General features: G+C 37.2%; 8 protein-coding genes and 1 non-coding gene across 13 annotated transcripts; 4 read left to right on the plus strand and 5 right to left on the minus strand.

Moving 5' to 3' along the window:
* The first annotated feature begins 76 nt into the window (after nucleotides 1-76).
* On the plus strand, nucleotides 77-158 carry TRNAS-UGA. The gene has a single exon. It is a non-coding gene; the product is annotated as a tRNA-Ser (tRNA).
* Nucleotides 159-272: 114 nt separating this feature from the next.
* On the minus strand, nucleotides 273-2,201 carry LOC17897223 (pentatricopeptide repeat-containing protein At1g55630). The gene has a single exon (XM_023789653.1). It carries the CDS (start codon nucleotides 1,866-1,868, stop codon nucleotides 432-434), a length of 1,437 nt encoding a protein of 478 aa, XP_023645421.1. The 5' UTR covers nucleotides 1,869-2,201; the 3' UTR covers nucleotides 273-431.
* A 256-nt stretch (nucleotides 2,202-2,457) lies between these two features.
* LOC111828748 (PRA1 family protein G1) lies at nucleotides 2,458-3,021 on the plus strand. The gene has a single exon (XM_023777453.1). It carries the CDS (start codon nucleotides 2,458-2,460, stop codon nucleotides 3,019-3,021), a length of 564 nt encoding a protein of 187 aa, XP_023633221.1.
* Nucleotides 3,022-4,753: 1,732 nt separating this feature from the next.
* On the plus strand, nucleotides 4,754-7,290 carry LOC17898718 (putative high mobility group B protein 11). The gene is made up of 6 exons (XM_006305779.2): nucleotides 4,754-4,951; nucleotides 5,733-5,811; nucleotides 5,938-6,100; nucleotides 6,208-6,258; nucleotides 6,379-6,725; nucleotides 6,802-7,290. The coding sequence occupies exons 1-6, from the start codon at nucleotides 4,788-4,790 to the stop codon at nucleotides 7,105-7,107; spliced, it is 1,110 nt and encodes a 369-aa protein (XP_006305841.2). The 5' UTR covers nucleotides 4,754-4,787; the 3' UTR covers nucleotides 7,108-7,290.
* Nucleotides 7,291-7,429: 139 nt separating this feature from the next.
* Nucleotides 7,430-8,353, minus strand: LOC111832461. Its single transcript, XM_023788798.1, has one exon. It carries the CDS (start codon nucleotides 8,351-8,353, stop codon nucleotides 7,430-7,432), a length of 924 nt encoding a protein of 307 aa, XP_023644566.1.
* A 348-nt stretch (nucleotides 8,354-8,701) lies between these two features.
* LOC17899569 (putative F-box/FBD/LRR-repeat protein At4g00315) lies at nucleotides 8,702-10,282 on the plus strand. Its single transcript, XM_023788799.1, is given in 4 exon segments — nucleotides 8,702-8,837; nucleotides 8,839-9,678; nucleotides 9,771-9,911; nucleotides 9,998-10,282. Coding segments are annotated over 4 exon segments (1,350 nt in total). The 5' UTR covers nucleotides 8,702-8,753.
* Nucleotides 10,283-10,640: 358 nt separating this feature from the next.
* On the minus strand, nucleotides 10,641-11,374 carry LOC17898118 (photosystem I reaction center subunit V, chloroplastic). The gene has a single exon (XM_006306153.2). The coding sequence runs from the start codon at nucleotides 11,274-11,276 to the stop codon at nucleotides 10,791-10,793; it is 486 nt and encodes a 161-aa protein (XP_006306215.1). The 5' UTR covers nucleotides 11,277-11,374; the 3' UTR covers nucleotides 10,641-10,790.
* Nucleotides 11,375-11,610: 236 nt separating this feature from the next.
* On the minus strand, nucleotides 11,611-14,878 carry LOC17897906 (uncharacterized WD repeat-containing protein C2A9.03). Of its 2 annotated transcripts, none has more exons than XM_006307443.2 (10): nucleotides 14,678-14,878; nucleotides 14,129-14,301; nucleotides 13,862-14,029; nucleotides 13,688-13,774; nucleotides 13,376-13,510; nucleotides 13,180-13,290; nucleotides 13,000-13,091; nucleotides 12,805-12,910; nucleotides 12,465-12,551; nucleotides 11,611-12,389 (listed from the first exon to the last, which is right to left on the minus strand). In XM_006307443.2, exons 2-10 carry the CDS (start codon nucleotides 14,270-14,272, stop codon nucleotides 11,976-11,978), a joined length of 1,344 nt encoding a protein of 447 aa, XP_006307505.1. In that variant the 5' UTR covers nucleotides 14,273-14,301; nucleotides 14,678-14,878; the 3' UTR covers nucleotides 11,611-11,975. The 2 variants fall into 2 exon arrangements, with proteins under 2 accessions (XP_006307505.1, XP_023644751.1); XM_023788983.1 differs by having other exon boundaries at nucleotides 14,656-14,878.
* Nucleotides 14,879-16,431: 1,553 nt separating this feature from the next.
* On the minus strand, nucleotides 16,432-21,217 carry LOC17898776 (phosphatidylinositol/phosphatidylcholine transfer protein SFH13). 4 transcript variants are annotated; one of them, XR_002835474.1, is made up of 17 exons: nucleotides 20,979-21,217; nucleotides 20,561-20,690; nucleotides 20,171-20,270; nucleotides 19,702-20,005; nucleotides 19,494-19,593; nucleotides 18,997-19,263; nucleotides 18,806-18,883; nucleotides 18,612-18,716; nucleotides 18,485-18,534; nucleotides 18,291-18,393; nucleotides 18,067-18,165; nucleotides 17,867-17,980; nucleotides 17,627-17,786; nucleotides 17,103-17,491; nucleotides 16,943-17,017; nucleotides 16,748-16,862; nucleotides 16,432-16,656 (listed from the first exon to the last, which is right to left on the minus strand). XR_002835474.1 is itself a non-coding variant. In XM_006306941.2 (16 exons), the coding sequence occupies exons 3-16, from the start codon at nucleotides 20,181-20,183 to the stop codon at nucleotides 16,839-16,841; spliced, it is 1,881 nt and encodes a 626-aa protein (XP_006307003.1). In that variant the 5' UTR covers nucleotides 20,184-20,270; nucleotides 20,561-20,685; nucleotides 20,979-21,217; the 3' UTR covers nucleotides 16,432-16,838. The 4 variants fall into 4 exon arrangements, 2 of the variants coding, with proteins under 2 accessions (XP_006307003.1, XP_023645508.1); XR_002835475.1 differs by having other exon boundaries at nucleotides 16,743-16,862; XM_006306941.2 differs by having other exon boundaries at nucleotides 16,432-16,862; nucleotides 20,561-20,685.
* Nucleotides 21,218-23,485: the final 2,268 nt, after the last annotated feature.

Below are 23,485 nucleotides of genomic sequence, written 5' to 3' on the forward strand. Positions count from 1 at the left end.
CAAGCCAGAATTTATGGGCCTATATTGGATTTTTTCTAATTATAATATCATTTTATTATTCAAATTATCGCCACAAGTCGATATGTCCGAGTGGTTAAGGAGACAGACTTGAAATCTGTTGGGCTTCGCCCGCGCAGGTTCGAACCCTGCTGTCGACGATTTATTTTAATTTTTGTTCTTTTCTTATTTTTTATATATATTTTTGTTATTGCAACTACAGAAAACAGTTTAGTTATTAACTCATACAACACTGGGACAAAAGAAACTTACAGTACAGAACAACCTTTAGAAATTTATTTAATAGTTTTGGAAGATAATCTCTGTGCTGAAACATATCTGGGCAAGCCTAATGAACGTCAGAACTGAGAACAGCTACACTTTGTTTTGTTTAATCAATATCACAAAATTGCCTTTGAAACAAAAACCAAAAACTAGGATCTTCTATATTTTTTCAGCTTTGAAAGTAAATGAGCATAATGCCCTTTCTCCACCATGTCCTTAACTACCTCGTGAGCCTCTAAAAGCTTCCCGGCATTTCTAAGATTGTTCACCAGTGTACTATACACCACAAAATTAGGGTTACACCCTCTTGACTCCATTTCCTTGAGCAACGAGCACGCCTCTTTGAACTTTCCCGCCATACAAAACCCCCGGATCAGGGAATTGTATGTGAAAACATTTGGGAGCTGTCCCTTTTCCGTCATCTCTTTGAACATCTCCTCAGCTTTCTCGAGCTCCCCGCCTGAAATATATCCTGTAATCATAACAGTGTAGCAAACAACATCCGGCGTGCATCCAACTTTCACCATTTCGTCCATAAAGTATTGGCAAGCTTCTAACTTCCCAGCTCGGCTAAGCCCGTCTACGAGAGTAGTGAAATGGATCACACCGGGTTCTACTCCAACTTCCCTCATATGATTTAGTAAGTTAAGAGCGGCGAGAGGCTTGTTTCCTGTTGCCAGATGGTGGAGGAGGATGTTGTATGTATACAAATCAGGAGAAAACCCGTCTTTAACCATTTCATCAAGCAATCTATAAAGCCGATCTGTTTTCCCTAACCTAAAGTTTGCAAACATTACAATGTTGTAAGTCAGAACATCTGGTGAAAACCCGTCTTCTAACATCTGCTCGCAAACCCAATCAATCAGCTTGTACTGTTTCACACCTAGCAAAGAATGCAAAATAGCGTTATAGGAGTGTTTGAAAGGTCGGTAATTGAAAGTTTTGGACTTGATGAACTGCTCCACGACTTCTCTAGCAAGGCCTGCTTCGCCGCAAGTACATATCAACAGATTAAACGTGCGTGCTGTTGTTGGATAACCGTCTTTGATCATCTCATCAATCAGCCTGCACATTGCTTTATACTCACCACACTCTGCAAATATCTTCATAAGTAAGTGATAACAATTGGCAGTATGCCTGAAACTCTCTTGTGCACCACACCACACAAAGAACTTGTAAGCTAGCTTAGCACACCTGGTCTTATTATCATAGCTCAGAGTCCTTAAGATCCCAACAAGAACCTCTCTCACCAAAAGCCCTGAGATTGTAACATCCAACTCATCTAAAGCTGATTTCGTATTGAATCCGGGACAATCTTGCTGTAACGTATCGAGAACCCGAGACGCACCGAGCTTAGCACTGTCCAAAAACCTTCTCCTAATAGAGATTTTCTCATCATGTTCCTCCTTCTCAAACCCACAATCCATTTCAGAAGATTCCCAGGTGACCTTCATGGGCTCTTCGATGCCATTATTGGTTACATCACCACCGATGCTACCATTGCAAAATTTCCTCGATGTGAAGAGAAAGCGAGAAGCTTTACGGACTACAACACCTGTGCCGGAATGAATTACAGAGTTCATCATATTTGAGTTTAATACAAAATTGATTTCTCTTCATCATCTCTGCCACTTGAAGGAACTAAGCAGAATCGAGAAACCTAAATTAAAAGACGCAAATCTCACCACCGCGAGCCTCGGATTCCCAAAATCGCTAAAACCCATCAAACTGTAGTATATCTTTCGGCAATTAAAACAAATCTGAATCTAGGTTTCCACGAATCCCATCTGAAACCGACGATTACCTTGACGAGGGAGACGAGTTCAAGAGGGTAGAATGGTAAACTAAACGAACCTGAAACGATCAAGTTCCACTCAGTCGTCTTGTTGCTTCTCTGCTCTTTGTTCTGACTTCTGAGTTCTGAGAAATGAGAAGATAATCGCCCAAACCCAAACACACACTTTTGGATAGGATCCGACCCGAAATTTATGGGCCCTTAATTTAAACTGGCCCAATCCATAACGTTCCCACTTGCCCCTTAAATTTGACTGGCCCAGTCCATAACGTTGCCAACGTGGGAAGCACTTTTTTTTTGTTTTAAATTTCGGTTAAAAATTGGTTGACTAGAGAACTCAAAATTGGAGTCCTGACTCTGGTGTCCTCTCCGGCGAGGCAATGTTAGCACCGGTGGAGACTCTTCCAATTACGGCCGAGGAGACAAGTCTCTCTGCCGGTGATGTCATCGCCATGTCGATGCATAATATAATAGCTACTGTTTCTAGCTACCGTCCATGGTGGTCTGAATTCCTAACATTAGGTTCCATCGACCATCCAACCACTTTCTCCACAGCTACTTCGCGCGTTAAAGTCAACCTCCGTCATTTCGCCGTTAACTACTTTCTTTTAGCAGCAGCTTTGGTCACACTCTTCTTGATCGTTGATCCAACTTCTCTTCTCACCGTTGCCTCCTCTGCAGTCATGTGGCTGCTCCTGTATTTCTATCGGGACCATCCATTGTTCTTGTGCGGTCGACATATTAACGACCGCGTGATCGCCCTCGGGTTGATCCTTGGCTCGCTTTGGGCGTTGTGGTTCGCAAACTGCCTCCAGGGTCTGGTTCTTGGCATCGTTGCAAGCGTCTTGCTTTGTTTGGTCCACGCCGTTGTACGGAATTCTGAAGACCTCTTTGTACAAGAAACTGATGTTGTTGTTCCTTCCAATTTCCCTCATTGGAGCTGATAATGTTACTATTAACAGCAAGACTATCTCCAAAGGGAGCTTAAAAGTTATTTTAATTAAATAAAAAGAATTAGATAGCTAGGTTAAGGGTGACGTGGCAGTTCCTGATTGGCTGCAAACTGTGGGGAAAATTTATATTTAAAATAAATAAGTTTTAAATTTTATGTAATGCAATATTTTGTATGTTTTTTAATTCATGTAATGCAATATAATTTTAAATTGTTATATTTTAACCAAATAAATTCTATTTTTAAAAAACATTTATTTTTAAGAACCCCTAATGAGGTCACCATTGGAAAAGGTAAAAAAATAAAAAAAAACCCTAAGAGATTCACAAATTATAGTTAAATCATAAATTTTAATTGAAAATGTCTACCCTTAATATGGGTTCACCTTTGGAGATGCTCACACCAATACTTGAATACATTAAAATAGGTAAATAAATCATAAATGAAACCTTTATTTGTATGAATAAGATTCTAACTATAACATTTTTTGTAAAACCAAGTACGTTTGCTACAGTTTCGCAGATAGTTAGTTTTACATCAACTTTAAAAAGATTCAAGGAGATTTTTTTTTTGTTCTTTTTGTATGTGACCAAATATTTTCAGCTAAATGAGCCAATGAGAGAGTATCGGTCAACTAGAAATGAAGCATGGATCCATAGATTAGGCCTAAGTCTGATCTTTGCTAGACTCTTTTCATAAAATGGATGGTCCTCAAATAATTCTGTAGTAAAGTTTACTATCTATAATAGAAAAATTTCAACTGATTATTGTTAAAAAAAATGTTTGACCAAAAAAGATTATGTACAGAAAATATTTGAAATTTTTTCCTATTCGAGCTTGGATTTTGAGTAACCAAGTAGGAGAAGTTCTTGTCGACGCTTTTAGCTCGATGAACATAATTGCAGCGGAGTTGCAATGTTTCTTGTGTTGCCTCCGGGGTTTTCATGATTTACACTTTGATTTGTGTGAGGTGTGGTCCGATTGTGGAGCTGCGTTGCAGCTTTAGAAAAGCTTTTGGAGTGGCATAAATATCGCCCCCCTTCTAGTAAAGATACAACAAATTCTCAATAAGATGCATACGACGATTTTCATATTTTCCTCTCTGAAAGCCAACTCGGTGGAACGGGACATATCATGCAACGTCACACGAGATGGACGTCTTACCTCATATCTGGCGTTAGGAGGTCCGGTATGGCTTCATGCTAGGATAGATGGCGATCGACATAGTGGACGGTGAGGCTCTGTTCTAGTCATAATTTTTGTAGTTTTAATATTTCCGTTTATTAGCTTCATTTTTGTACTCTCCTTTTTGATATATTACTAGACGATAAAAAAATCAGTTGCAACTTTTTTCCAGAAAAAAATCTAATATGATATAACCAAAAGTCGATAACGGTCAATTTATATTATTAAAATATTAAAGCAAAAATCATTTACTTAACTTAAGATTTTAATATCAATAAAATCCTATCCTTTTACTACATTTTTATTCTTTCAAAAACCAATACAATTAATTTGACTTTATGTTATAAGCTGTAAATTAAAATTAATTAACGTGTTGACTATGTTAAAAAAAAAAAAGAAATTAAAAAGATGTAGTGTAGTTTTCAATGTGGTGGAGACAAAAAGTGAAAATTTGTATATAAATATTTGACCTCTAATTCTGGATAAGAAGATTTTAAAAATATAGTCATTTTACTTCTCAAGGTTAAACAACAACTTTTTAACCTTTGACCAAAAAACAATCCAAACAAAATTATGTCGACAGATCCTTCTCAAGTTAAAGTGGTTCTTGCTGCCCCTTATGCGTTAGAAGAAGGCGATTCTTCTCGTATATCAATGTATCAGATTCTTGTCCAAAACCCTGTACTTTTCTGGGATAGGCTACGAGGTTTTTTCAAATCTTCAAAAAGAAATTTTAAGTGAGTTATTCCTTTCCTGTCATAAATTATTTTTACTTTTATTCTATATGTTCTTGACGAATCTACTGATTTGCAAATTATTATCGTGGATGGAAAAATCATAACCTTCATTAAACTGATGGATTTAGTAGAGATTCCTGCAATTTTGTTCCCGATCCTTTGTGTGGTGTGTTATAAATGACGTGTACATAGGCATCACCTTTCAAAAGAATAAGTTGATGTGTTTTCTAGGTTTGAGCGTTCAACGTTCGGAGGGCGGCGGTTTTTTATTTTAATGAAAACCCTAGAAAGTGATCCCTAAGAAAAACTGTATATGGGCCTTGGCCCAAAAACTAATTTGAAAAGAAAAAAATAACTCATATATTTTAATATGATTTTATATGAAATTCATTTGAAGAGATGGAAGCATATTTATTAGGTTTACATATCTTTAAGGCAAGCAAGTGTATGTAGTTTATTAAATTGATCTAGTTTGTTCTTGAATAAATAGTCCATAATCAGTCTATGATTTGGTTTTCATAAAATTTTGATTTGCTAAGCCATGAAGAGGTTTAAGAGTGTGTCTCTTTGTTCCAAAAAAAGAAAAGGAGTGTGTCTTTTTTTCGGTTCCCTTTAATGGCAAATAACTTGTTTTAGAAGTTACATGTTGGGAAATGGGAATAGTTTTGGTCCTCTTTTCATATATATGTTGATTGGTTTTGCTTAACTTGATTTATTCTCTTCAATAAGATTTTATTTCTTGGAATATTTCTGATTTTTTTTTCCTTTAATTTTGTAAAAGGATTCCTATTGTGGGTGGAGACAGTCTCGATCTGCACCGGCTTTTTTGCGAGGTCACATCTCGAGGTGGTCTTGAAATGGTAACAAGTTCTTCAATAGTGTCATTGAACATGAAGTTTTGAAGCTATATATTGTGTAACATTACAGTATTCATTCAAGAACGTACGATCATGTTTTATAGTTTAATCTTATATATCAATATCTAGGTGATCAAGGATCGTAGATGCAAAGAAGTGATGGATGCATTCCAGTTCAAGACAACAATTTCAAATGCAGTAGGTGTTCTAAGGAAAAATTATCTGCAAATGCTTTTCGAATTTGAGCATGTGTATTACTTCAAAGCTCCACTTTCTGAGTTTCCGAGTAGAGGTATGAAAATACCAAATGAGTTTTCTTAGTTATGTCTCTCTTTCTAATATAGTTCTCCAAAATGATCAGAGATATTAATATATACTTTGTTCGTCCTTTTTTGGCAGAAAAAGCATTAATGCGGCTTGTTGAGAAATCTGCAATCCATGACGACATGGGTACTTAAACATCCTATTTTTTTGGATATGTTACATGATGGTTTGCATATTTAGTCTCTTTTTTTTTTTTTTTTTAATCTTATTTTGAGTGTGGAGATTTGTTTCCTGAAAATATTTCAGATGTTGAAGAAGCAAAACCTGGCTTTGTGTTTAATGGGGTCATCGATGGGAAATTCGAAAACGGCTATTTTATAAAAGTGAAGATGGGCTCGGAAGAGCTCAAAGGAGTGATATTCCAGATGCGTGATCAAGCGCCTCCGAAAACTCAAAAACACAAGAATAAGAGAGTCAAAACATCTCATCATCAGGAGGGTCCTCAGCGACCTAAGCCACCAAGAAGTGCTTATAACTTCTTCTTTTCCGAGCAATGCGCTAAGCTTAAAGGCGAGTTGGGTACTGGAGCAAAGGGATCTCTCACCAAGGAAATTGGGAAGATGTGGAGCAATCTCTCTGAATCTGATAAACAGGTAACACATTCTGATCATCTAAGTTTTATTTTTCTCGAATGAGATTGAATGAATTTGGTTTATGATTGTTAAACAGGATTATGAAGAGAAATATCTTAAGAAGAAGAAGAGGGTTAGCATGGAGTTGTTAGCTGCGATCAATGCTGTGGAAACTGTCGCTGCTACTGTTAAAACCGAAACTATAGCTGGGATCCAGGTTGTAGAAACTGTAGCTGCCACCAATGCAGTGGAAACTGGAGTTGTGACTGATACAACAAAAACTGTAGCTAGGATGGAGGCAGCGGAAACTGTAGCTGAGACTGAGACAGTGGAAACTGTAGCTGCGACTGAGGCAATAGAAACTGTAGCTGGCATGGATGCAGTTGCAAGTACAAGTGAGTAGTGTTTCTCAATGGTTGTCTTCTTGGTTTGGTTTTACTTTATATTTTCTGTTATGAGAACTTGCGTTTAATAATAAGTTGTAGAACTGGCCGTAGGGCAACTCTTTCATTCAACTTTGTGTTTTGTTTGAACTTTATTATTATAATCCTGAAATGTAAATTATATGCCAAACTTTATGCTTGAAGTGTTGGGTTATCTCTTTTGCTAAAATGCAAATATCATATAAATGAAAGAGTTTGGTTTACAGAAGATAACCAACAATTTGGTTTCCTGGCAAAAAGTGGAAAAACAGGAAAGCAAAAGAGCCTTAAAATTACAAAGAATCAGTGCAGCCAAAGACGCATAAGTTTTTTGAATTGCTTATTGAGCTTCCTTGCAGTGATTGAGTTTCGAATCCCACGGTCCACTTCCTTAAATATTACCGAAGGAGGCACATGAATAAGGTTGTGGTAAAGGTTGTTTCGCTGTCTCCAAATAGCGTAGATAATAGCCTGAACGACAAGCTTGCGGAGCGTCCGGGGGGCTCTCCTGCTATCAGCGCACATCCAAGCAAGCAAATGATTCCAAGATCCAAAGTTAATGGGTGGCATATCCAGCTTTTTGCTTACCCCATTCCATAAGAAAAGAGCAAAATCACAGGATAAGAAAAGATGGTCTCTAGTTTCTGACTGAGAGGAGCAGAAGCCACAAATCGAAGAAAGATTCATTCCCCATCGAACCAGTCTTGCTCTGGTAGGAAGGCGGTCCAAATTAGCAGTCCAAAAGGTGAAGGCATGCTTTGGTGTGGCCCCTTTAAACCAAACAGAGTTATGCCAGTTCACGACCTCTGTTCTCGGTCTAAGAATCTCCCAAGTTTTAGAAGAACTGAAACCATTACACACTTTATTATCCACCACCCAATCATAGGAATCAGAACCTTTAGCCGGGCAAGGGATTGAAATGGTAGTTAGGTGGACATGAAGGCGCATGGCTTGGTCCGTACGCGGGCAGGCAAGAATCCAGCCATAGGAGTCGCACGCATCAGAGACCTTAGCGTGAAGTGGAATCCTTAAGTCGCAGGGGCCTTGAAGACCAATGCTCTTGATAAGTGGCCCTAGAGGAGTCCAATTATCAAACCAGAAGCTCGCATTAAGACCATTGCCAATATTACATTTAATGAAACCCTCTGCCAAAGGTCTCAATCGAAGCAAGCATCTCCAATTCCAAGAAGCTGAGGCAATTACGGGTTGATTCCAGAAGCTAACCATCCTACTGCAGTTGTATATATCTATAGAACTTGAACGGGTGCTTGTAGGTATATATCTTTTACTCAAGAGATTTACATGAATGGGACGACAGTAACAATATGTTTATTATGCTCAGTAAATTTGGAAAAGCTTTCCTTCATATTTTATTCATTAAGAAAATTAATTAAGAGAAGAAATCGTTTCGTTTGCCCTAGGCATGCAAGGCATTAAATCATTCATATTAAAGCCGGTCCTAGAGAAGCGTACTTTTTGTTCTTCTCTATAAGCCTACTTTTACAAGTGAAGAGTTTCTTATTTATCTTGTCTATGTTCTCTCTTGTGTTGTGTTGGCTATATATTTGTTCTTGGTTACTCGGCCAGATTCCAAGTTTCTTATAGATCTACAAGTCCTTAGTGGGTTATGACCAACGAAGAGAAACGTGCAGATTGTGAAGATATGGACAAGATCAGTTCGTTGCCTGATGAGGTGCTCGTGAAGGTACTATATATCATTTCTTCCAACAAAAGAGGCTGTAAGCACAAGTCTTCTATCCAAGCGGAGGGAGGTTCTTTGGATGTGGCTGCCTAAGCTTGAGTACCGTTGTAGTGACTTTTCAGTGCCTCAAGGCCAGATGTTACGGGAATTTATTGATTTGAATCTGCCATTACATAAAGCTCTCGAAAGCTTGCGTCTCAAGTTTAGCCATGGAGCAATTGGAGGAATCAAACCTAAATATATCACACTGTGGGTTTCAATTGCAGTTCTCCTCTGCGTCCGTGAGTTAAGTCTTAAGCTTTTTTCTTTTGCCAATAGTCAAACTAAATTGCCTTGTAACTTGTATGTCTCCAAATCGCTTGTGATCTTGAAACTGGAGGACGACATTTTCGTGTCTGTGCATCGTATGGTATGTCTCCCCTCCCTCAAAACTTTGTCCCTTCGACGTGTGACCTACTCGTGTGAGAATTCTCTTCACCAACTTCTGTCTAAGTGCCCTGTTCTCGAGGATCTATTTGTGGAACGAGATAAAATTGACAACTTGGAGAAATTGATAGTGATGGTCAAGTCATTGCAGAGACTAACCCTAAAGATGTGTAGTCCTTGTTATCTTGATGGGATTATGATTAATACTCCTCTGAAGTATTTGGAAGTCACTGATCATAGGCTAGAGAGTGACAGTGAAGACGAGAATGATAGTGATAGTCCTATATTCTCCTACTCATTTGAAGATATGCCGAAGTTGGAGGAGGCTGGTTTTGTACTGACATTCCAAAACATCAAAAGGTATTTTGGATCAATCACATCTGTTACGCGGCTTTCTTTATGCTTAGGAGTCTACATCGAACCGGTAAATCTGTTTCTATCCATCCATCCATCAATATTGTTTTTGAACCATCTCAAGTGTTTTCTTGAGGTTGAATCTTTTGTTATCTTGTGCAGGCTTTATATAGCGAGGGTATTGTCTTCAACCATCTCAAACATCTGAAGATATGTTCATGTGATTCAAGTTGGTCAATTTTACTTGCTCGGCTACTCAAGGATTCTCCTAATTTACGAGAGATTGAGGCCTATCTGATAGATGTAAGTTTTCTCATGTAAGAGAGATATCCTGTTGTTTTAATATTATTACTATAGTGATTAATCTAAAGTCTCATGTTTGGTCTCAGTATCATCCAGACCGGCGTGTGGAATTTCCAAATAAATGGGACAGTGCACTGAACAGTGTTCCTAGATGTTTGTTGTCGAGTGTGGAGACTTTCAAGTGGACTGAGATGTACGCATTGCAGAACCAGATGGATGTGGCTAAATATATCTTATGAAATGCTCTCTGCTTAAAGACTGCCACAATCTTGTTTGCGCCATCTTATGCTGCAGACACGGTGGATGTGATGATCCAGGAGTTGTCACTTTCTTCTCGAGGTTCAAAAACATGCCAACTCATCTTTGGTTGAGGATGTGAATCATAAGGATTCAGACTTGCTTTTCTATAGACACTACCCTCTCTATTACAATGGTTTATCTTGTCAGATTTTTAAATTTGGTTTTATTTTGTCAGTTTATAACATTGGATTTAACATTGAGGATGTGAATCATAAGGATTCAGAAGGTTTTATCATCTCAGTTTTATAACATTGGTTGTATCTTCTCAGATTTTGAACATCCTAGACTCTTTAGGTATGAGATTAGCTTAACGAAATCACTTATGTTCTCAGACCAATTAGCGCAAACTAAATCGAAATATTGAGAGTAATAAGAAAATGTAATTTCATCTATGTTTCCATGTGTATTCTTCTTCTTAAAGTTTGTAAATGGCGAAATAAAATAGTTGCAAAAGGAGGGAGAAGTCTTGGACAGCAACAACAACAACAGAAGAATATGAAGAAACAGAGATAGAGAATAGATTAGATAGCTTGCGGAACAAGTCAAACATATACATATACGAGAGAGAGATGGGATGAATCAGCCAAAGAAGCTGGGGTCGTACCCATTGCTGGAAGTAGCCAAGATGTAGTAAGCAACGATGTGTCCAATAGAACCCCAAGCAAGAACATCGACGATGTTGAATCCAACTGGATCGTTTGATTTCAAGAGGCTGACGTACTCTTTAGCACGGTCATCTCCAGCTTCGAAGTGGGTTTTGCCGTTCTGCTCCGGTACCTGTTTCGCTACGTTCTCTCTCTGGAAGTTGAAGAAGACGAAACGGCCGAGGAAGAGGGAGAGACCTGTGCTCAGGCTTATGACCACGGAAGGGCTAAGCTCAGCTCTCACGACGGCGGAGGACGATTTTCTTCCGGAGGTGGTTGATAGTTTGGGTAAAGCGGAGGAGGAGGAGCCACCGAGACGGAGAGGACGAAGGCCATGAAATGAGATGGTGTTAGGGTTCTTATGAGAGATGGCAGTGGAGAATGTGGTTGGTGAGAGCAAAGCCGATGCGCTTGTAGCCATTATGCTTCTTCTTCTTTCTCCAAGAAATTTTTTCAGCAAAGGAGAAATGAGTGGTTTGGATTTATGATCTTGAGTTTGGCTTCTAGGGAGAGAGCACCTAATGGAGATGAAGCAGATGCAAGATTTTGTTTGTGAGGATACGATTACGGATGATGATGTGGCATTCTCTCGTTGGTTCTTTCTGGATTATAAGATTTTCAGGAAAATATAATTGCCTTCAAGCCCCTCTTGTTCACGCGGTTTTACTTATACGACCTTGGTGTTTTCTTGTTCAATCGATTTAGTTTAGTTGTTCACCCACCTATATATATTACGCACAAGTAAAAGGATCATATAGTTATGAAACCATTATAATATAATTAATCCAACAATCGGCAGAATCAACTCTGAAATTGAGTACCTACAAGTGACCGTAGCCAGATAACAAACAAGCCACAGGCTCGAACCATGCAGCAAACTCGCCGAAGCTCAACACATATGTACACATACATGAACTTTTCAACACTCGATAAATGAAAATCAACTAACTAAATCGGCTCTCTGTCCTAATAGCACTTGCACAACACATCATTTACAGCATTTGAGATCCACTTGAGTTTTATGTTTTTTTTTTGTTCTCGGGTTTCTCAGTCTAACAAAGCGACAGGAGAGTGCAGCACATATGTATAGGCTCTTTTATTCCTCTGACATGTCGGGTGATTATAGATATGAATCAAGGTAGGAGTAGTTGTGGCGCCTGTTATACTCAATCAGACTTCCATAAGTGCGATCCCAAACACCAATGAAGAGCGCTTCTGTGTCAGGGCTAAAGGATATTCCCGAGATCTCCCCGAAGAAGTCAATCTCTTGCTCCATTTCATACCCGTTTGAGACATCGTACACATGGACAAAGTCAGCCGGCTCAGCCATGGCCATGTATTTCCCATCCGATGTGTAGCGGATGGATCGGATTGCTCCAAGGTTACCCCTCAAGACAGCAACAGATTTTGACAGGTTGCGAATGTCCCAAACCCTGCAGGTCTTGTCCTGGTTACCCGTTGAGAAAGTGAGCCCATCTGGATGCCATGCCGATGCAAAGGAAAAGTCCAAATGTCCTGATACCGTTCCCAGCGTCTGTCGAATATTCCAAACTGAGTAAGAAAAGCAAATTTATGCTGGGATACTTAAACACAGAGATCATATATGTACCTTTCCTGTGTTGGGGTCGACCAAAAGGCCATCTGGGTTGTCTCCCACAATCGTCAATAATTTACCATCAGGACTTAGAGATGTGTGCTGTTCAATACCAAAAAAAAAAAAACCCATTTAGTCAAATGATTTCCGTAACATAATTGTAACTGAAACTTACTGCCAGAAGTTCTACAGCCTACATGTCAACTAATACCCATTCTTTATATGACTTTGTAATGTAAAAGAGGAATGAGAGATCCAATAACGTAATTGTAACTGAAACTTACTACCACAGGTGCTACATGCCAACTTATACCAAAGCCAATACCAAAAAATCAAGAAACAAGTAGAGACTTACATTCACCGGCCAAGGAAAGCGGAAATGATTAACAAGCTGGTATCTCTCCATATCAAAATCTCTGACTCCACAATCATTATTCGAGGCAGTGAAATGAAGCGCCCCACTGCAACAGACAGGCGCCAAAAGGCCAGTTAGAAGATGTAAGTCGTACAAGTTGGCAAAAACAACCCCAAGCAAAAGACATGCAAATACCTGGGCTTGTTATAAATCTCAATCGCATTGGTTATAGCATTGTCATCATAAGTTGTACGTGAACAAAAGCTCACACCAGGTCTATCAAGATGCTGAATCAAGAATAGATGTAAGTTCCTTGATTAGCTTGTGTGTAATTGTTGTCCGAATTCCATGATTAGTAGAAACCCTGGAGCTTACCTTGCATATAAGTTCTCCTTGAAATCCGCCGGCAACTAGAAATTTATCTCTCACTGCAAGTGTACTCACTTGAGTCTTCGTAAACCCCTCTAACAAACTTCCAGGATGTTTCTGCACCCACACAAGAACAAAGAACCACTATTAATTTATGTATGTATTAAAGGAAGAGCATTTTAGCATTCTGGAACAAACTAACCTCGGATGGGGAAACATGACCTTGAACATTGAGAACTTCATGCTTTCCAGATGTCAAAGTAGAATAGTGGCTCACCAAATATTGTGACATGAGGTAGACATCGTGCTTAGAAGTTGCCCAAACCAAATTCCTCAACTACAATCCAACGAAAAAGACCTTTACTTAGATGTACGCGTAGAGAAGTTTTTAGCAGAATAAACGTTCTACGAATTTCATACAGCCTCATTACCGATACACATGATATACAGATTAAATTACCAAAAGAACATCGACAGAAAAAAAAAAATTATATATTGCTTCGATGATATGAACCTGGAAATGAAGAATACTTGATTTGATAGATCTTGTATTCCGCCAGAAATCATAAAAAACAGCCCCTTTCTGTGTGACCATGCAATCCTGTGTTCAATAAGCAACAAATAAAATGTAACAATTGAAATCAATATACATGAAACATGTTGACAACAAGCTGAATGAAAGACTTACTTTCCCTGAGGATTCCCCAGAATTAGGGACATTTTCATAATTTTTATACTGTTCTAGTCTAGTTTGTCTGTACTTCTCTCTCGTAATACTAAGCCTGTCCCAAGGAATCCCCTGGATGTCTTTCCCTTTCCGGGCTTGGTCAGCTGAAGTATCAGCTATTTTATTATTCTGAAGACAAAGAAAGAATCCACACAACAGAGTAAGAGAGATTGCAGAATAATTATTAGTCTATATTGGTGCTATAAATTTCAAAAAAGGGATACTTACAGAGTAGTCAAACTCGTCGACATCGGAATCAGATTCAGCCAGATCATCGCCACGAAAATCCTCATCGAAATCATCATCAACATCTTCCATTTCATCATCAACATCATCCATATACTCAGCATCGTCCCCTTGGAAATTGGACATTCTTCAGTTGATAAAAACAAAAACGGGACCTGCATCATCATAGCCGAAAAGCACCGTTATTGTTAATGAAATCCGAAAGCAATGGACCACATAAAGCTACAGTAGAGTAGAATCCAAAATCACCAAGAGATTAAACTTAAAAACTCCTAACATCAAATCGTATGAAGTGGACAATCAAGTAGAAGATCAGGACTCCATGAGAGATTATGCAATCATAAATCAAAGTCCATGCTCGAAGAAACCTAAACTACCGACATAACCGAAGAAGGAGAAACGAAACCAATTATGAATAAGCCTCAAAAGCACAAACCCTAACAACCGAAATATCAATTCCAAAAACTCAGGAACATGAACAGAAAAAAATAATCAAAGGCGGAGAAAACCTAGGATCGATGATAGATTCACCTGGCGAAGAAGCAATTCGTGCAATTCAAAACGGATTTGTCTAGCGGAATCCAGGAAAAAGAAAAAATGAATCTAAATTAAGTTTCGAGTTGCATAAAATAACATCGGATCGATGGAGAGCGAGTTCAGAACACGAACGGAGAAGAAGAAGAAGAAGAAGGAAGAAGAGAGAGAGAGAGGGGAATAGCGAAATTTATCTTTGGGGTTTGTTCACCACAGTGGAAAAGGACGGTCTCAGTTTTTTCCTTTTTTTAAATTTCCTTTTTTTTTTTTTCTTTCTTAACAGTTAATCCAAAACATACATATGTGACATTTAGTTGACGGTTTTACCCTTGCATAATTCGTATTTACAGTGGTTCTGATTACGAGGGCTGTTTTGTCTTTTACCTCGCTGCTTTCGTAAGATCATATCATATTATTATGCAATTTTTTTTTAAAACACTCTCTCTAATCAAATCATATAAAACATTTAACAACTGCAAAATCCACTTGGAAGATCAGATTCTCAATTAATCATTTAATGCTATAGTTTGCTTCTATTATGTCAAACAAACGCGGATTCTACAGAGACTCTTAGGGGGTGTTATTGGATGGAGGTTTTTAATTACCATAGGATAATAGTGGATTTAAAAGTTCAATGGATTTCTAATGCATATAACGTGGATTTAGAAAGTGTTTGTAGTGGATTTGTGAAGATTTATTTTTTCTGAAAAAAGTGGATTTTTTTGGTATTATTATATATCGATATTTGTAAGATTTTCTTGTTTCAAGAATCATCTATGTTTTACATAAATAGTGATTAGAACTTTTCTTCAATAAATGATTATCAAGTTTTAAATAACTGTTATGCTTATCATTTTTTTGTGTCTCCATCGTCACCTTACTTCTTTGTTTTACAAGTTTTTTTAATCTGCAACCCTTTTCAATTCTCTTTTCAATTCCTCCTATGGTGATGGCCCTCTCATATCCGAATTCAAATCACGCTCGATTCTATTATCCCAAATTGCTCTAAAAAGATCTAATCCAAAAATTTATTGAAACTTGCTTGAAACGACAATGGTGAGTCTTGGAACATCTATTCCATAACGTTGGTAATACTGATAGGGGTTGTGGTGATTTTCCAAAACAATTCTAATTTTATGGGATGAAGAATAATAAAAAAAAGACAAATTTATTTTTAATGCATTTCAAAATAAACGAAATACTCCAAAATACAGATGAAAATGGTTGGATTTGTTTTACTCATGATCTCGCTTAAGAAATCCAATCAAATCCATTATAACTAAAATCAAATGTATATTGAATAACGGAGGATTTTAATGCATTTCAAAATACATCAAACAAATGCTTGATTCAATAATGGTGTACTTTTAAAATACATTAAAATCCACTAAAATACAGTATCCAATAACCCCACCTTAAATGTTTAACTTTCTCATTATCAAAAATGCCTACTAAAAAGATTTGCAAAATCTCATGTTGTATATGTGTTTTGGTTTAAACACAATCTCATTTGTCTAGCTTTAGTGACTTAATACTGTGATCTACAGCACCGATTACAACAAAAAAGGTTTTGGTGCTTAAAACTTTGATCCCAATCTACATACATATTGCCTCGACGAGTGCTCTATCAAACTCTTGCACTTGGTTCTTCAAATATATATCTATCTTATGGTAGCGTCGTCACGATAGCATAAGCTTAGAGGGATGATTCGTTTTGCTCTATGAATCATCAGAAATGAATGTTAAACAAATTGGTTCTTCAGAGACTCGTAGTGTATTCTCATTATCAAAATACCCTTAAAAAGGATTTACAAAATATCATTTGTTTAGCATAGTGTAGTTTCTTATCTACACCGATTACAAACAAAAGGGTTTGGTACTTCAAACTCTGATTTCAATCTAAATTATCAAAGACATGACTGATCCTCAGAGGTTTTCTCTGTCCTTATCTTCTTCTTCTTCTTCTTCTTTTATAACTTTAAAAAGTAGAAGCAGAGGGACCTATTTAAAAAAAGAGAAAAAAGTTGTGAACCAAGTTAGAGTAGGGAAGGAGCTAAAGAACCTAACATGTGTTTTGTTATCGGGATCTGTTCTCTCTTTCTCTCGCTGTATGTGCAGATTTGTATTTGTGCAAAACTCAGATGTTCTCTTAAGGCTTTTAACAGAACAATCTTCTTCTTCTCTGCAAAAACAACAATCTCGAGTGTTAAAGTCATCTCATCAAGATGTGTTTGTTGCTATACTGAACCAATAAGTACTTACGTGAAGTTGGGAATCTCGCAAACTTTGCAGCATTTCAGTTATCTCCATCTGTTTCATCACAGTGACGTGTAAAAGCTGCAACCATGCAATGAAAATATTTTAAGTCCCCATACTGAATATATAAGTTTGAAGGTTAAGACATATAAGAAAGGTATCGTACCCTCTTTGTTTTATCGAGATCAAACTCAACCGACTTGATTCTTTCTAACGAATCCATCAACATTCTCTCCTTCTCCACAGGTATGGCAACGGGTTTGTTCCGGATATCCTCATAACTTTTCTCCAGTTTCTGAATTCGCTCTAAACATGGAAGAATCCGGTCTTTCATTGTGGGCTGTCTAGGAGTTGGGATGAGGCTGCATCTACTCTCATCTTCTGTTGGACTTGAAGGGCTTACTGTGGTCTGGCTTCTCAGAAGCTCAAACGGGGTATAACGGAAAACTGCAGCTAGTTTCAGCATTAAAGAAAGTAGCCTTTTTGCTAGGTTCTCACATTTTATCTTGTCAATTTTCCCCCTTAACTCATGAAGCCAACTAATGATGGGAGCACCTACAAGATACCAGATGGAAAATGAAATCCAAAAGGTGAGAAAATTATATAGGAAATCTGTTTGATTACAGACAAAAAGAAAAACCATATGTAATGGAATTGTTTTAGCAGTAAAGCATGAATAAGAAGTATAACCTGGTTGAGATGTTTCACATTTTAAACGGAGAGTTGTTTGATTGAGTCCGAGCATTTGGTAATGGGATGACTTTTCTTGGCTTCTTCGGTTACCAGCTTTGTCAGGTACGGCAAACTTGTCATCGCAACTAAAATAGCCGTTAACATCCGATGCTCTAGACTGCATAGATCACATTGTTCCGGTCAGTATTAAGAAACTAGAGTAGTCTGTGATACAAATGTACCAACACAAGAACTCACTTCCTCATAAGTTAGATTCACACGAGCAGATGATGAGCACATTCTTCCAGTTGGAGAAGTAGGAACATCAGAACAAGATACCGAGTCGGCTGCTGAAGTCTCTGCTTGCATAGCCTAGAAAATGCAAAGCTACACTGTCATACTACCGGAAAATATGTTCTACAACAAACAGAGAAAATTGGTTTGATAGAGCCATTTACCGTCGATGGATGTATACTTATGTAGGAGGAAGAATTCTGCGGGTCGCTCAGCTTCCTGGTGATTTGCCTAAAAAGTGACGATTCTCCACGGTGGATGAGCTAATCAAGGAATAGATCTAAAATGAGCTTCATGTACAAAGCTGACTCCTACTTAAAAGTTTTTTTTAGGGAAGAACAACAATCTCGAAAAGTAAAAGCAAAATCTGATAAGATTTAGATTGTACCTTCATTATTTCAGGATCATTCCAGGGTCCTTTGTTAGAACGAAGACACCCTCTTCCATCACCAAAGCAAGAGCATGAACCTCCAAGGAATTCTGGCAATTGACTAAAGCACAGAGCACCAGAGCTGGTAAGTATTGGCTAGACATGATATCCTAAATTTTTTCAGTTGTTGTTCAAAATGGAAAGAAAGCTACCTTGAATCAATGACTTCATGCAACTTAGATAAAGATTTGGGTTCTAGCACCTGCATTGACAGTGATAAGATGAACTACACAGAGCAATAGTTGACCAAATAAAAAAAACAAGGCTGAAAAGCTGTACATGTATTTTTGCAATGGTCTTTGCATCAAGAAACTTTTGAGCAGCAGGCCAAAGCATCTTTTTGAAACCGGTTCCAGCATTTACTATGTACATTCTATGCAACGTCTGCAAAATAATAAAATGACTTCAATCAACCGGGAATGCATGTGAAGAAGATATGAAATCCAAAATTCAAAATTCAAAAACTCAAGTACCTCAGGATAGTAGCTATTGTCAATCTTTGACATGGCTGCCACAAGATTTGCAGCTGTTGGTGTAAAGTTCTTAATTCCCTGTCATTAACATGACACTGCAAAGATGAGAATCTAGAAGCACTTAGAGGGAAAAATCTACTTTAAAGCATAACAAAATGCAGGAATCTCTTGGTAAGAACTTAAATAACTACCAATCCTTGCACATCTAGTATTGTAGTCGTGGAACAGATTCGACGCTTTGCGGCAATTGAGCATGCAGGGAATTTCTCCAGGAGAGCTCTCTCAAACTCCTGCACATGGTACTTTAAATATCTATCTATGGTGGTGATCCGCATAAGCTTAGCGGGATGAGCTTTTCCAAGTCTTTCAATGTAGACAGGTCTTCCTTCCTTGTCAACTCCATGATAGCCTTGAGGATAGTATTGCAAAACTTCTTCAAGCTCTTCGAAATCAAAGTCCTAACATCCACATAAAAGAATAAAAATTATAGGAGCTTGGTACTGAATCCATCAACTAATTAAGAAGATGAATATAGATGTGTGCATCCAAATATCAAGCATATTAATATACTACGTTTTTATAAGTTTTCAGCCATTGTATTTTGGTTTTAAACTAGCTGTGTACCAGAAGTTACTTAGTTTTTATAGGACACAACAAACAAGCTGAACTTGAACCATTAACACCGTACCTCTAGTATGGTATCTGTCCCATACTCTAATCTCCATCGCAGCATTTCTTCCCACATCTGGATGGTTTTGTCAATGTTAAGATCCCTAGCTTTCAAAAACCTACATTTTCAAAACGAATAGTTGGTTAGCTTGACTGTATTAGCAACACATCATGTTTTTAGCTAAAGCGACCAGAGTGTGTATGTAGCTACTAAAGAACAAACGAACCTCAGAAGAGTATGGTACTCATCATGTCTAGGAGGCAACAAATCTCTCTCGAGAAGCTTACGGCGAAATTCGAGCACAACGCTCTCCTCTTTTTCATCCCTTACATCTTCAATGGAGACAGCAGGAATCCGATAATCGATTTTCCTTTTGCCCCTCTTCTTCAAAGAATGAGTGAACTTGGTTGAAGCATTAATGGCCTTCTTCTTCAAATTCCCTATTTTTGAGCGCCGTCTCTCATCTTCAGAGACTTCAAAGTCTGATCTTCTCTCCCTAAATTCGTCAAAGGTGCTGATTTCTTCAATACCTTCAATAGGAAAAATCCAAGTAAGTATCTGCAAAGACTCAATATCTAACTGTCTCAGATTCAAGATTGGTCCCCATGGCATTCAAGAAGTGTCCTCGTTTCATCCACAGGGAACCCAAAAACAGAAACTTGAGACCAGCCAAAACGTGAAACAACAAAATTTACCAGACATATCCATTCAAAGGGAAAGCTTCTTGATGCTGAACAGATTCAAAGGACATGCATGTGAGTCATACAACCATCACTTGTGGGAGACAAAGCGAACCTGGAGACACAGAATACAAAACTGTCAAAAGCAAATTTAAAATCAAGAATCATCACATCTTTCTTGGGTTTCTAATCAAAAGCATAGAGAAGCCAATAAATCTTGCTGTGACTGCATTAAATAAATATCTCATTTTACACGGCCATAAAACTTGCAAAGGTGAGATTCCCCGTGAACATAAGAGCTAAAGCAGTATCACAATCACAAACCAAACCCACAAGATATTTGCCTCTCTCAGCCATTACCACAAAAACAAGAGTAGCAGAGGATTAAAGAGCAAATCAAAAAACCTTTTTGGTTCTTCTCGATAAATCAACCCAGTAAAAGTTCCAGATCTGCAACTAAAGTGGGGATGAAGAATCTATTCACACGATTCCTCAGCATTAAAGACTTAACTACACTGAGGTCTTGTCTTCTGTCCTAAACCAAACAAAAAAAGAAAAGGGCATTAGTTTTTAGCTAGCCATAAATGCAATCTAAAAACTTTAAATGAGACAGAAACAGAGAAACCGTTAAAAAGAAGAAGAAGAAGATGAAACAGTAGTATTAGTCGTGTCTGTATCCACGCACGCTCAGTGATTCGAAAGAAACGTAAGAAATCGTAGCAATGCCGATTGAAGAAACAATACGGATCTAAAACCCACCGACAAAAAAAAAGATACTAACAGAAATGAAAACAAGACTCGGGGAAAAAAACTCTGTTATTACCTAAATGTGACGACGATGATCTCTCCGATATGCTCCAACGAAAGAAAAAAAATAATGATCGGAAATCCAAATTCCAGGAAGATAGAGAGATTCTCAAAGACACGAAATATTTCCAGAGAAAAGTAAAAGTAACAAAAAGGGTTCTCTCCACGATTACACGAGGTTGCAGAAAAAAAAAAAAGAAGAGGAGATGCGAAGGAAGAGAGAGAGAGGAAAGATCTGAAATTTCTCGCGTGTTGTTGTTCTTCTTTCTTTCTTTCTTTCTTCTTCTACTTCTTTCTTTACTCTTTTTGAGTTTTCTCGCTACTACTTTAATAAATTACTCTCTATTTTATTTAATTTTTAAAAAGAAAAAGGAGAAAATTTTGTAGGTTTGGTAATATACACATAGTGTGTAGTAGTAGTGTTGGGTTCAATGGTCCCCTATCAGTAAAAAAAAAAGAGGAAAACAAATGGCAATGACTGAAAGAAAGAGAGAAAAGAGTTTCTTGCAGAAGTGAGCTTTTTGGTTTGAGCCTTTGGTCTGTCTCTCTATATTTGCATGCGTGTCCTTTTCTCCCTCTTCCTTCTCTTCTCTTCCCCCATGACTATTTAATTATTGTGTCACACACAGTCACACACACACACAAAAAGAAGAATCATATTTATTTTTCTGGAATTTGTAACCCCAAACTGTTTAGATGTGTAAATTCATAACATATAGTTAATATTTTGTATTAAAACAAAAAAAATAACATGTAGATGAAAAGTTGGACCACAACAAACAATCACAAAAAAATGCGATTCAAAATCCGACCTTTAAGATAGTGGTTTGTTCAAGTTTATGATTTTTTTTTAGTTTATTAACCTCATTTTAAATTAGTAGTTATCTTGGATTGATTATTTTCTAATCCATTTACTAGTTTTTTTTTTTTAGATTGACTAGTTGCGGAACTAGCTTTATTTTTGTTTTTTTTTGGAGCAAGAGTTGTGGAACTAGCTTAGAGCAAGGGCAACGGCGTACCCACGGCCGTCCTACACACAAAAAAAAAAAGAAAAAATGAAAAAAAAAACAAAACCGAAGGACGCACGCATATATGCGACGGTCCCGTTTGTTTTTGCCTCTTTTTCGCGGGCCCCACGACACGTGGCGGCCCGCGATTGGTTTTGCTTTTTTTTTTTTTTTTTTTTTAAAACAAAGCTAAAAGTAAAAAAAAAAAAAAAAAAAAAAAAATTGATGTAGGACGTAAAACCGATGCCCTTGCTCTTAGTTGTTAAAGTAAGAGTGTTCATAATAGTACAGTTGTACTTGGAGAGGAGTATCCAACACTTTTAATTTGGTCACCTTTTGGAGAGTATCCAACATTTACTATCCTTTTTTCCATCTTATTTGTTTTGACGATTTATCTAATTTTATAATATATTATTACTTTTTTTTGCCGTCATATTATTATTAATCAGATGAATTGTAGTAATAGATAAAAATGACATTTAATAAAAAATGTTGACAGAAAAAAAGAAGAAATTTAACAAAGATGAAAAAAAGAGGCTGAATAAGTAAGTATGTAATTTGGTCAATAATTTGTAAATTGTAACGTATACGAAATGACAATTAGTAAAGTTTCCGTAACGTTTTCTTTGTTGTTTTTAATAGAAGAAAAAAAAAAGGGGTGGTGGTGGGTAATTAAAATTGGAGTAAGTTGACTTTTTTCCGTTATGGATATTATGGGGACACGTGTCAAGATTCCTCAGCTTGGTTAATTAAATGCATTTTGCATGGCATCAGTGTGTTGTTGTTTTAGATTTCATACTAGGATTCTTTTGATTTATTTCTTCAAGCTTAGTATTAAATGTAATTCTATAAACATTCTCACTATTTTAATTATTAATGTGTTCTTCTCATTACAACATGGGAGTATAGTTAGTAGTAGTACCTCACAAATGTTTTATTTTTCTCCCAAAACTCCATATTGTTTTTCACTTTATCAATATGTAATTTTATATCAATATCTCTTTTTATATAAAAGAATTGTAATTTGTTTGTATATGAGAAGAAAAAAGAAAGAAAATTAGGGTCCATGGCAGCAATAAATGAGGAATGTCCCATCAAAAAAGAACAGTACGTTCAACCAAATAAATTGTACAGTTTTGAACTCAGTCGGCCAAGTATATATATACTTCCATATATTACATTATTACTACATCATTGTGAAATGATTTTTCACCTTTTCCTATAGTAGTTTTTACCGCACTAACAAAGAGCGAATAAAAAGAAAAACGAAACAAAAACACAGTCGTTTTTTGATTTGGAGTTTGCAGCAGTGTCCAAGGGAAAACGCATCATCAAGCCATCATTCGCCATTAATTCACCTTTGGGGTTGAGGAGGATTCTTCTCAAATTCAATAGCGTGCCGACAACATAAATTCGGAGAGAGAGAGAGAGAGAGAGAGAGTTAATGTAATAAATAAAACTATCATCATCATTTAATGCTCTCTGCTTAAAGAAACTCTCTCTCTCTCTCTCTCTC

The sequence above is a fragment of the Capsella rubella genome, unplaced genomic scaffold (assembly GCF_000375325.1).
Source record: "Capsella rubella cultivar Monte Gargano unplaced genomic scaffold, Caprub1_0 scaffold_1, whole genome shotgun sequence".
Lineage (NCBI taxonomy): Eukaryota > Viridiplantae > Streptophyta > Magnoliopsida > Brassicales > Brassicaceae > Capsella > Capsella rubella.

Coding starts and splice junctions, on each gene's coding strand:
- LOC17897906 (XM_006307443.2), bottom strand. CDS start 14,272: ATGTCCAATTTCCAAGGGGACGATGCTGAGTATATGGATGATGTTGAT. Junction 13,775..13,861: donor CTGGGGAATCCTCAGGGAAA/GTAAGTCTTTCA, acceptor TATTGAACACAG/GATTGCATGGTCACACAGAA. Junction 13,291..13,375: donor GTCATGTTTCCCCATCCGAG/GTTAGTTTGTTC, acceptor GTGTGGGTGCAG/AAACATCCTGGAAGTTTGTT.
- LOC17898776 (XM_006306941.2), bottom strand. Junction 19,264..19,493: donor GGACAGATACCATACTAGAG/GTACGGTGTTAA, acceptor TGTGGATGTTAG/GACTTTGATTTCGAAGAGCT. Junction 17,492..17,626: donor ATGTGAAACATCTCAACCAG/GTTATACTTCTT, acceptor GGTATCTTGTAG/GTGCTCCCATCATTAGTTGG.
- LOC17898118 (XM_006306153.2), bottom strand. CDS start 11,276: ATGGCTACAAGCGCATCGGCTTTGCTCTCACCAACCACATTCTCCACT.
- LOC17897223 (XM_023789653.1), bottom strand. CDS start 1,868: ATGATGAACTCTGTAATTCATTCCGGCACAGGTGTTGTAGTCCGTAAA.
- LOC111832461 (XM_023788798.1), bottom strand. CDS start 8,353: ATGGTTAGCTTCTGGAATCAACCCGTAATTGCCTCAGCTTCTTGGAAT.
- LOC111828748 (XM_023777453.1), top strand. CDS start 2,458: ATGTTAGCACCGGTGGAGACTCTTCCAATTACGGCCGAGGAGACAAGT.
- LOC17898718 (XM_006305779.2), top strand. CDS start 4,788: ATGTCGACAGATCCTTCTCAAGTTAAAGTGGTTCTTGCTGCCCCTTAT. Junction 4,952..5,732: donor TCTTCAAAAAGAAATTTTAA/GTGAGTTATTCC, acceptor ATTTTGTAAAAG/GATTCCTATTGTGGGTGGAG. Junction 6,259..6,378: donor TGCAATCCATGACGACATGG/GTACTTAAACAT, acceptor AAAATATTTCAG/ATGTTGAAGAAGCAAAACCT.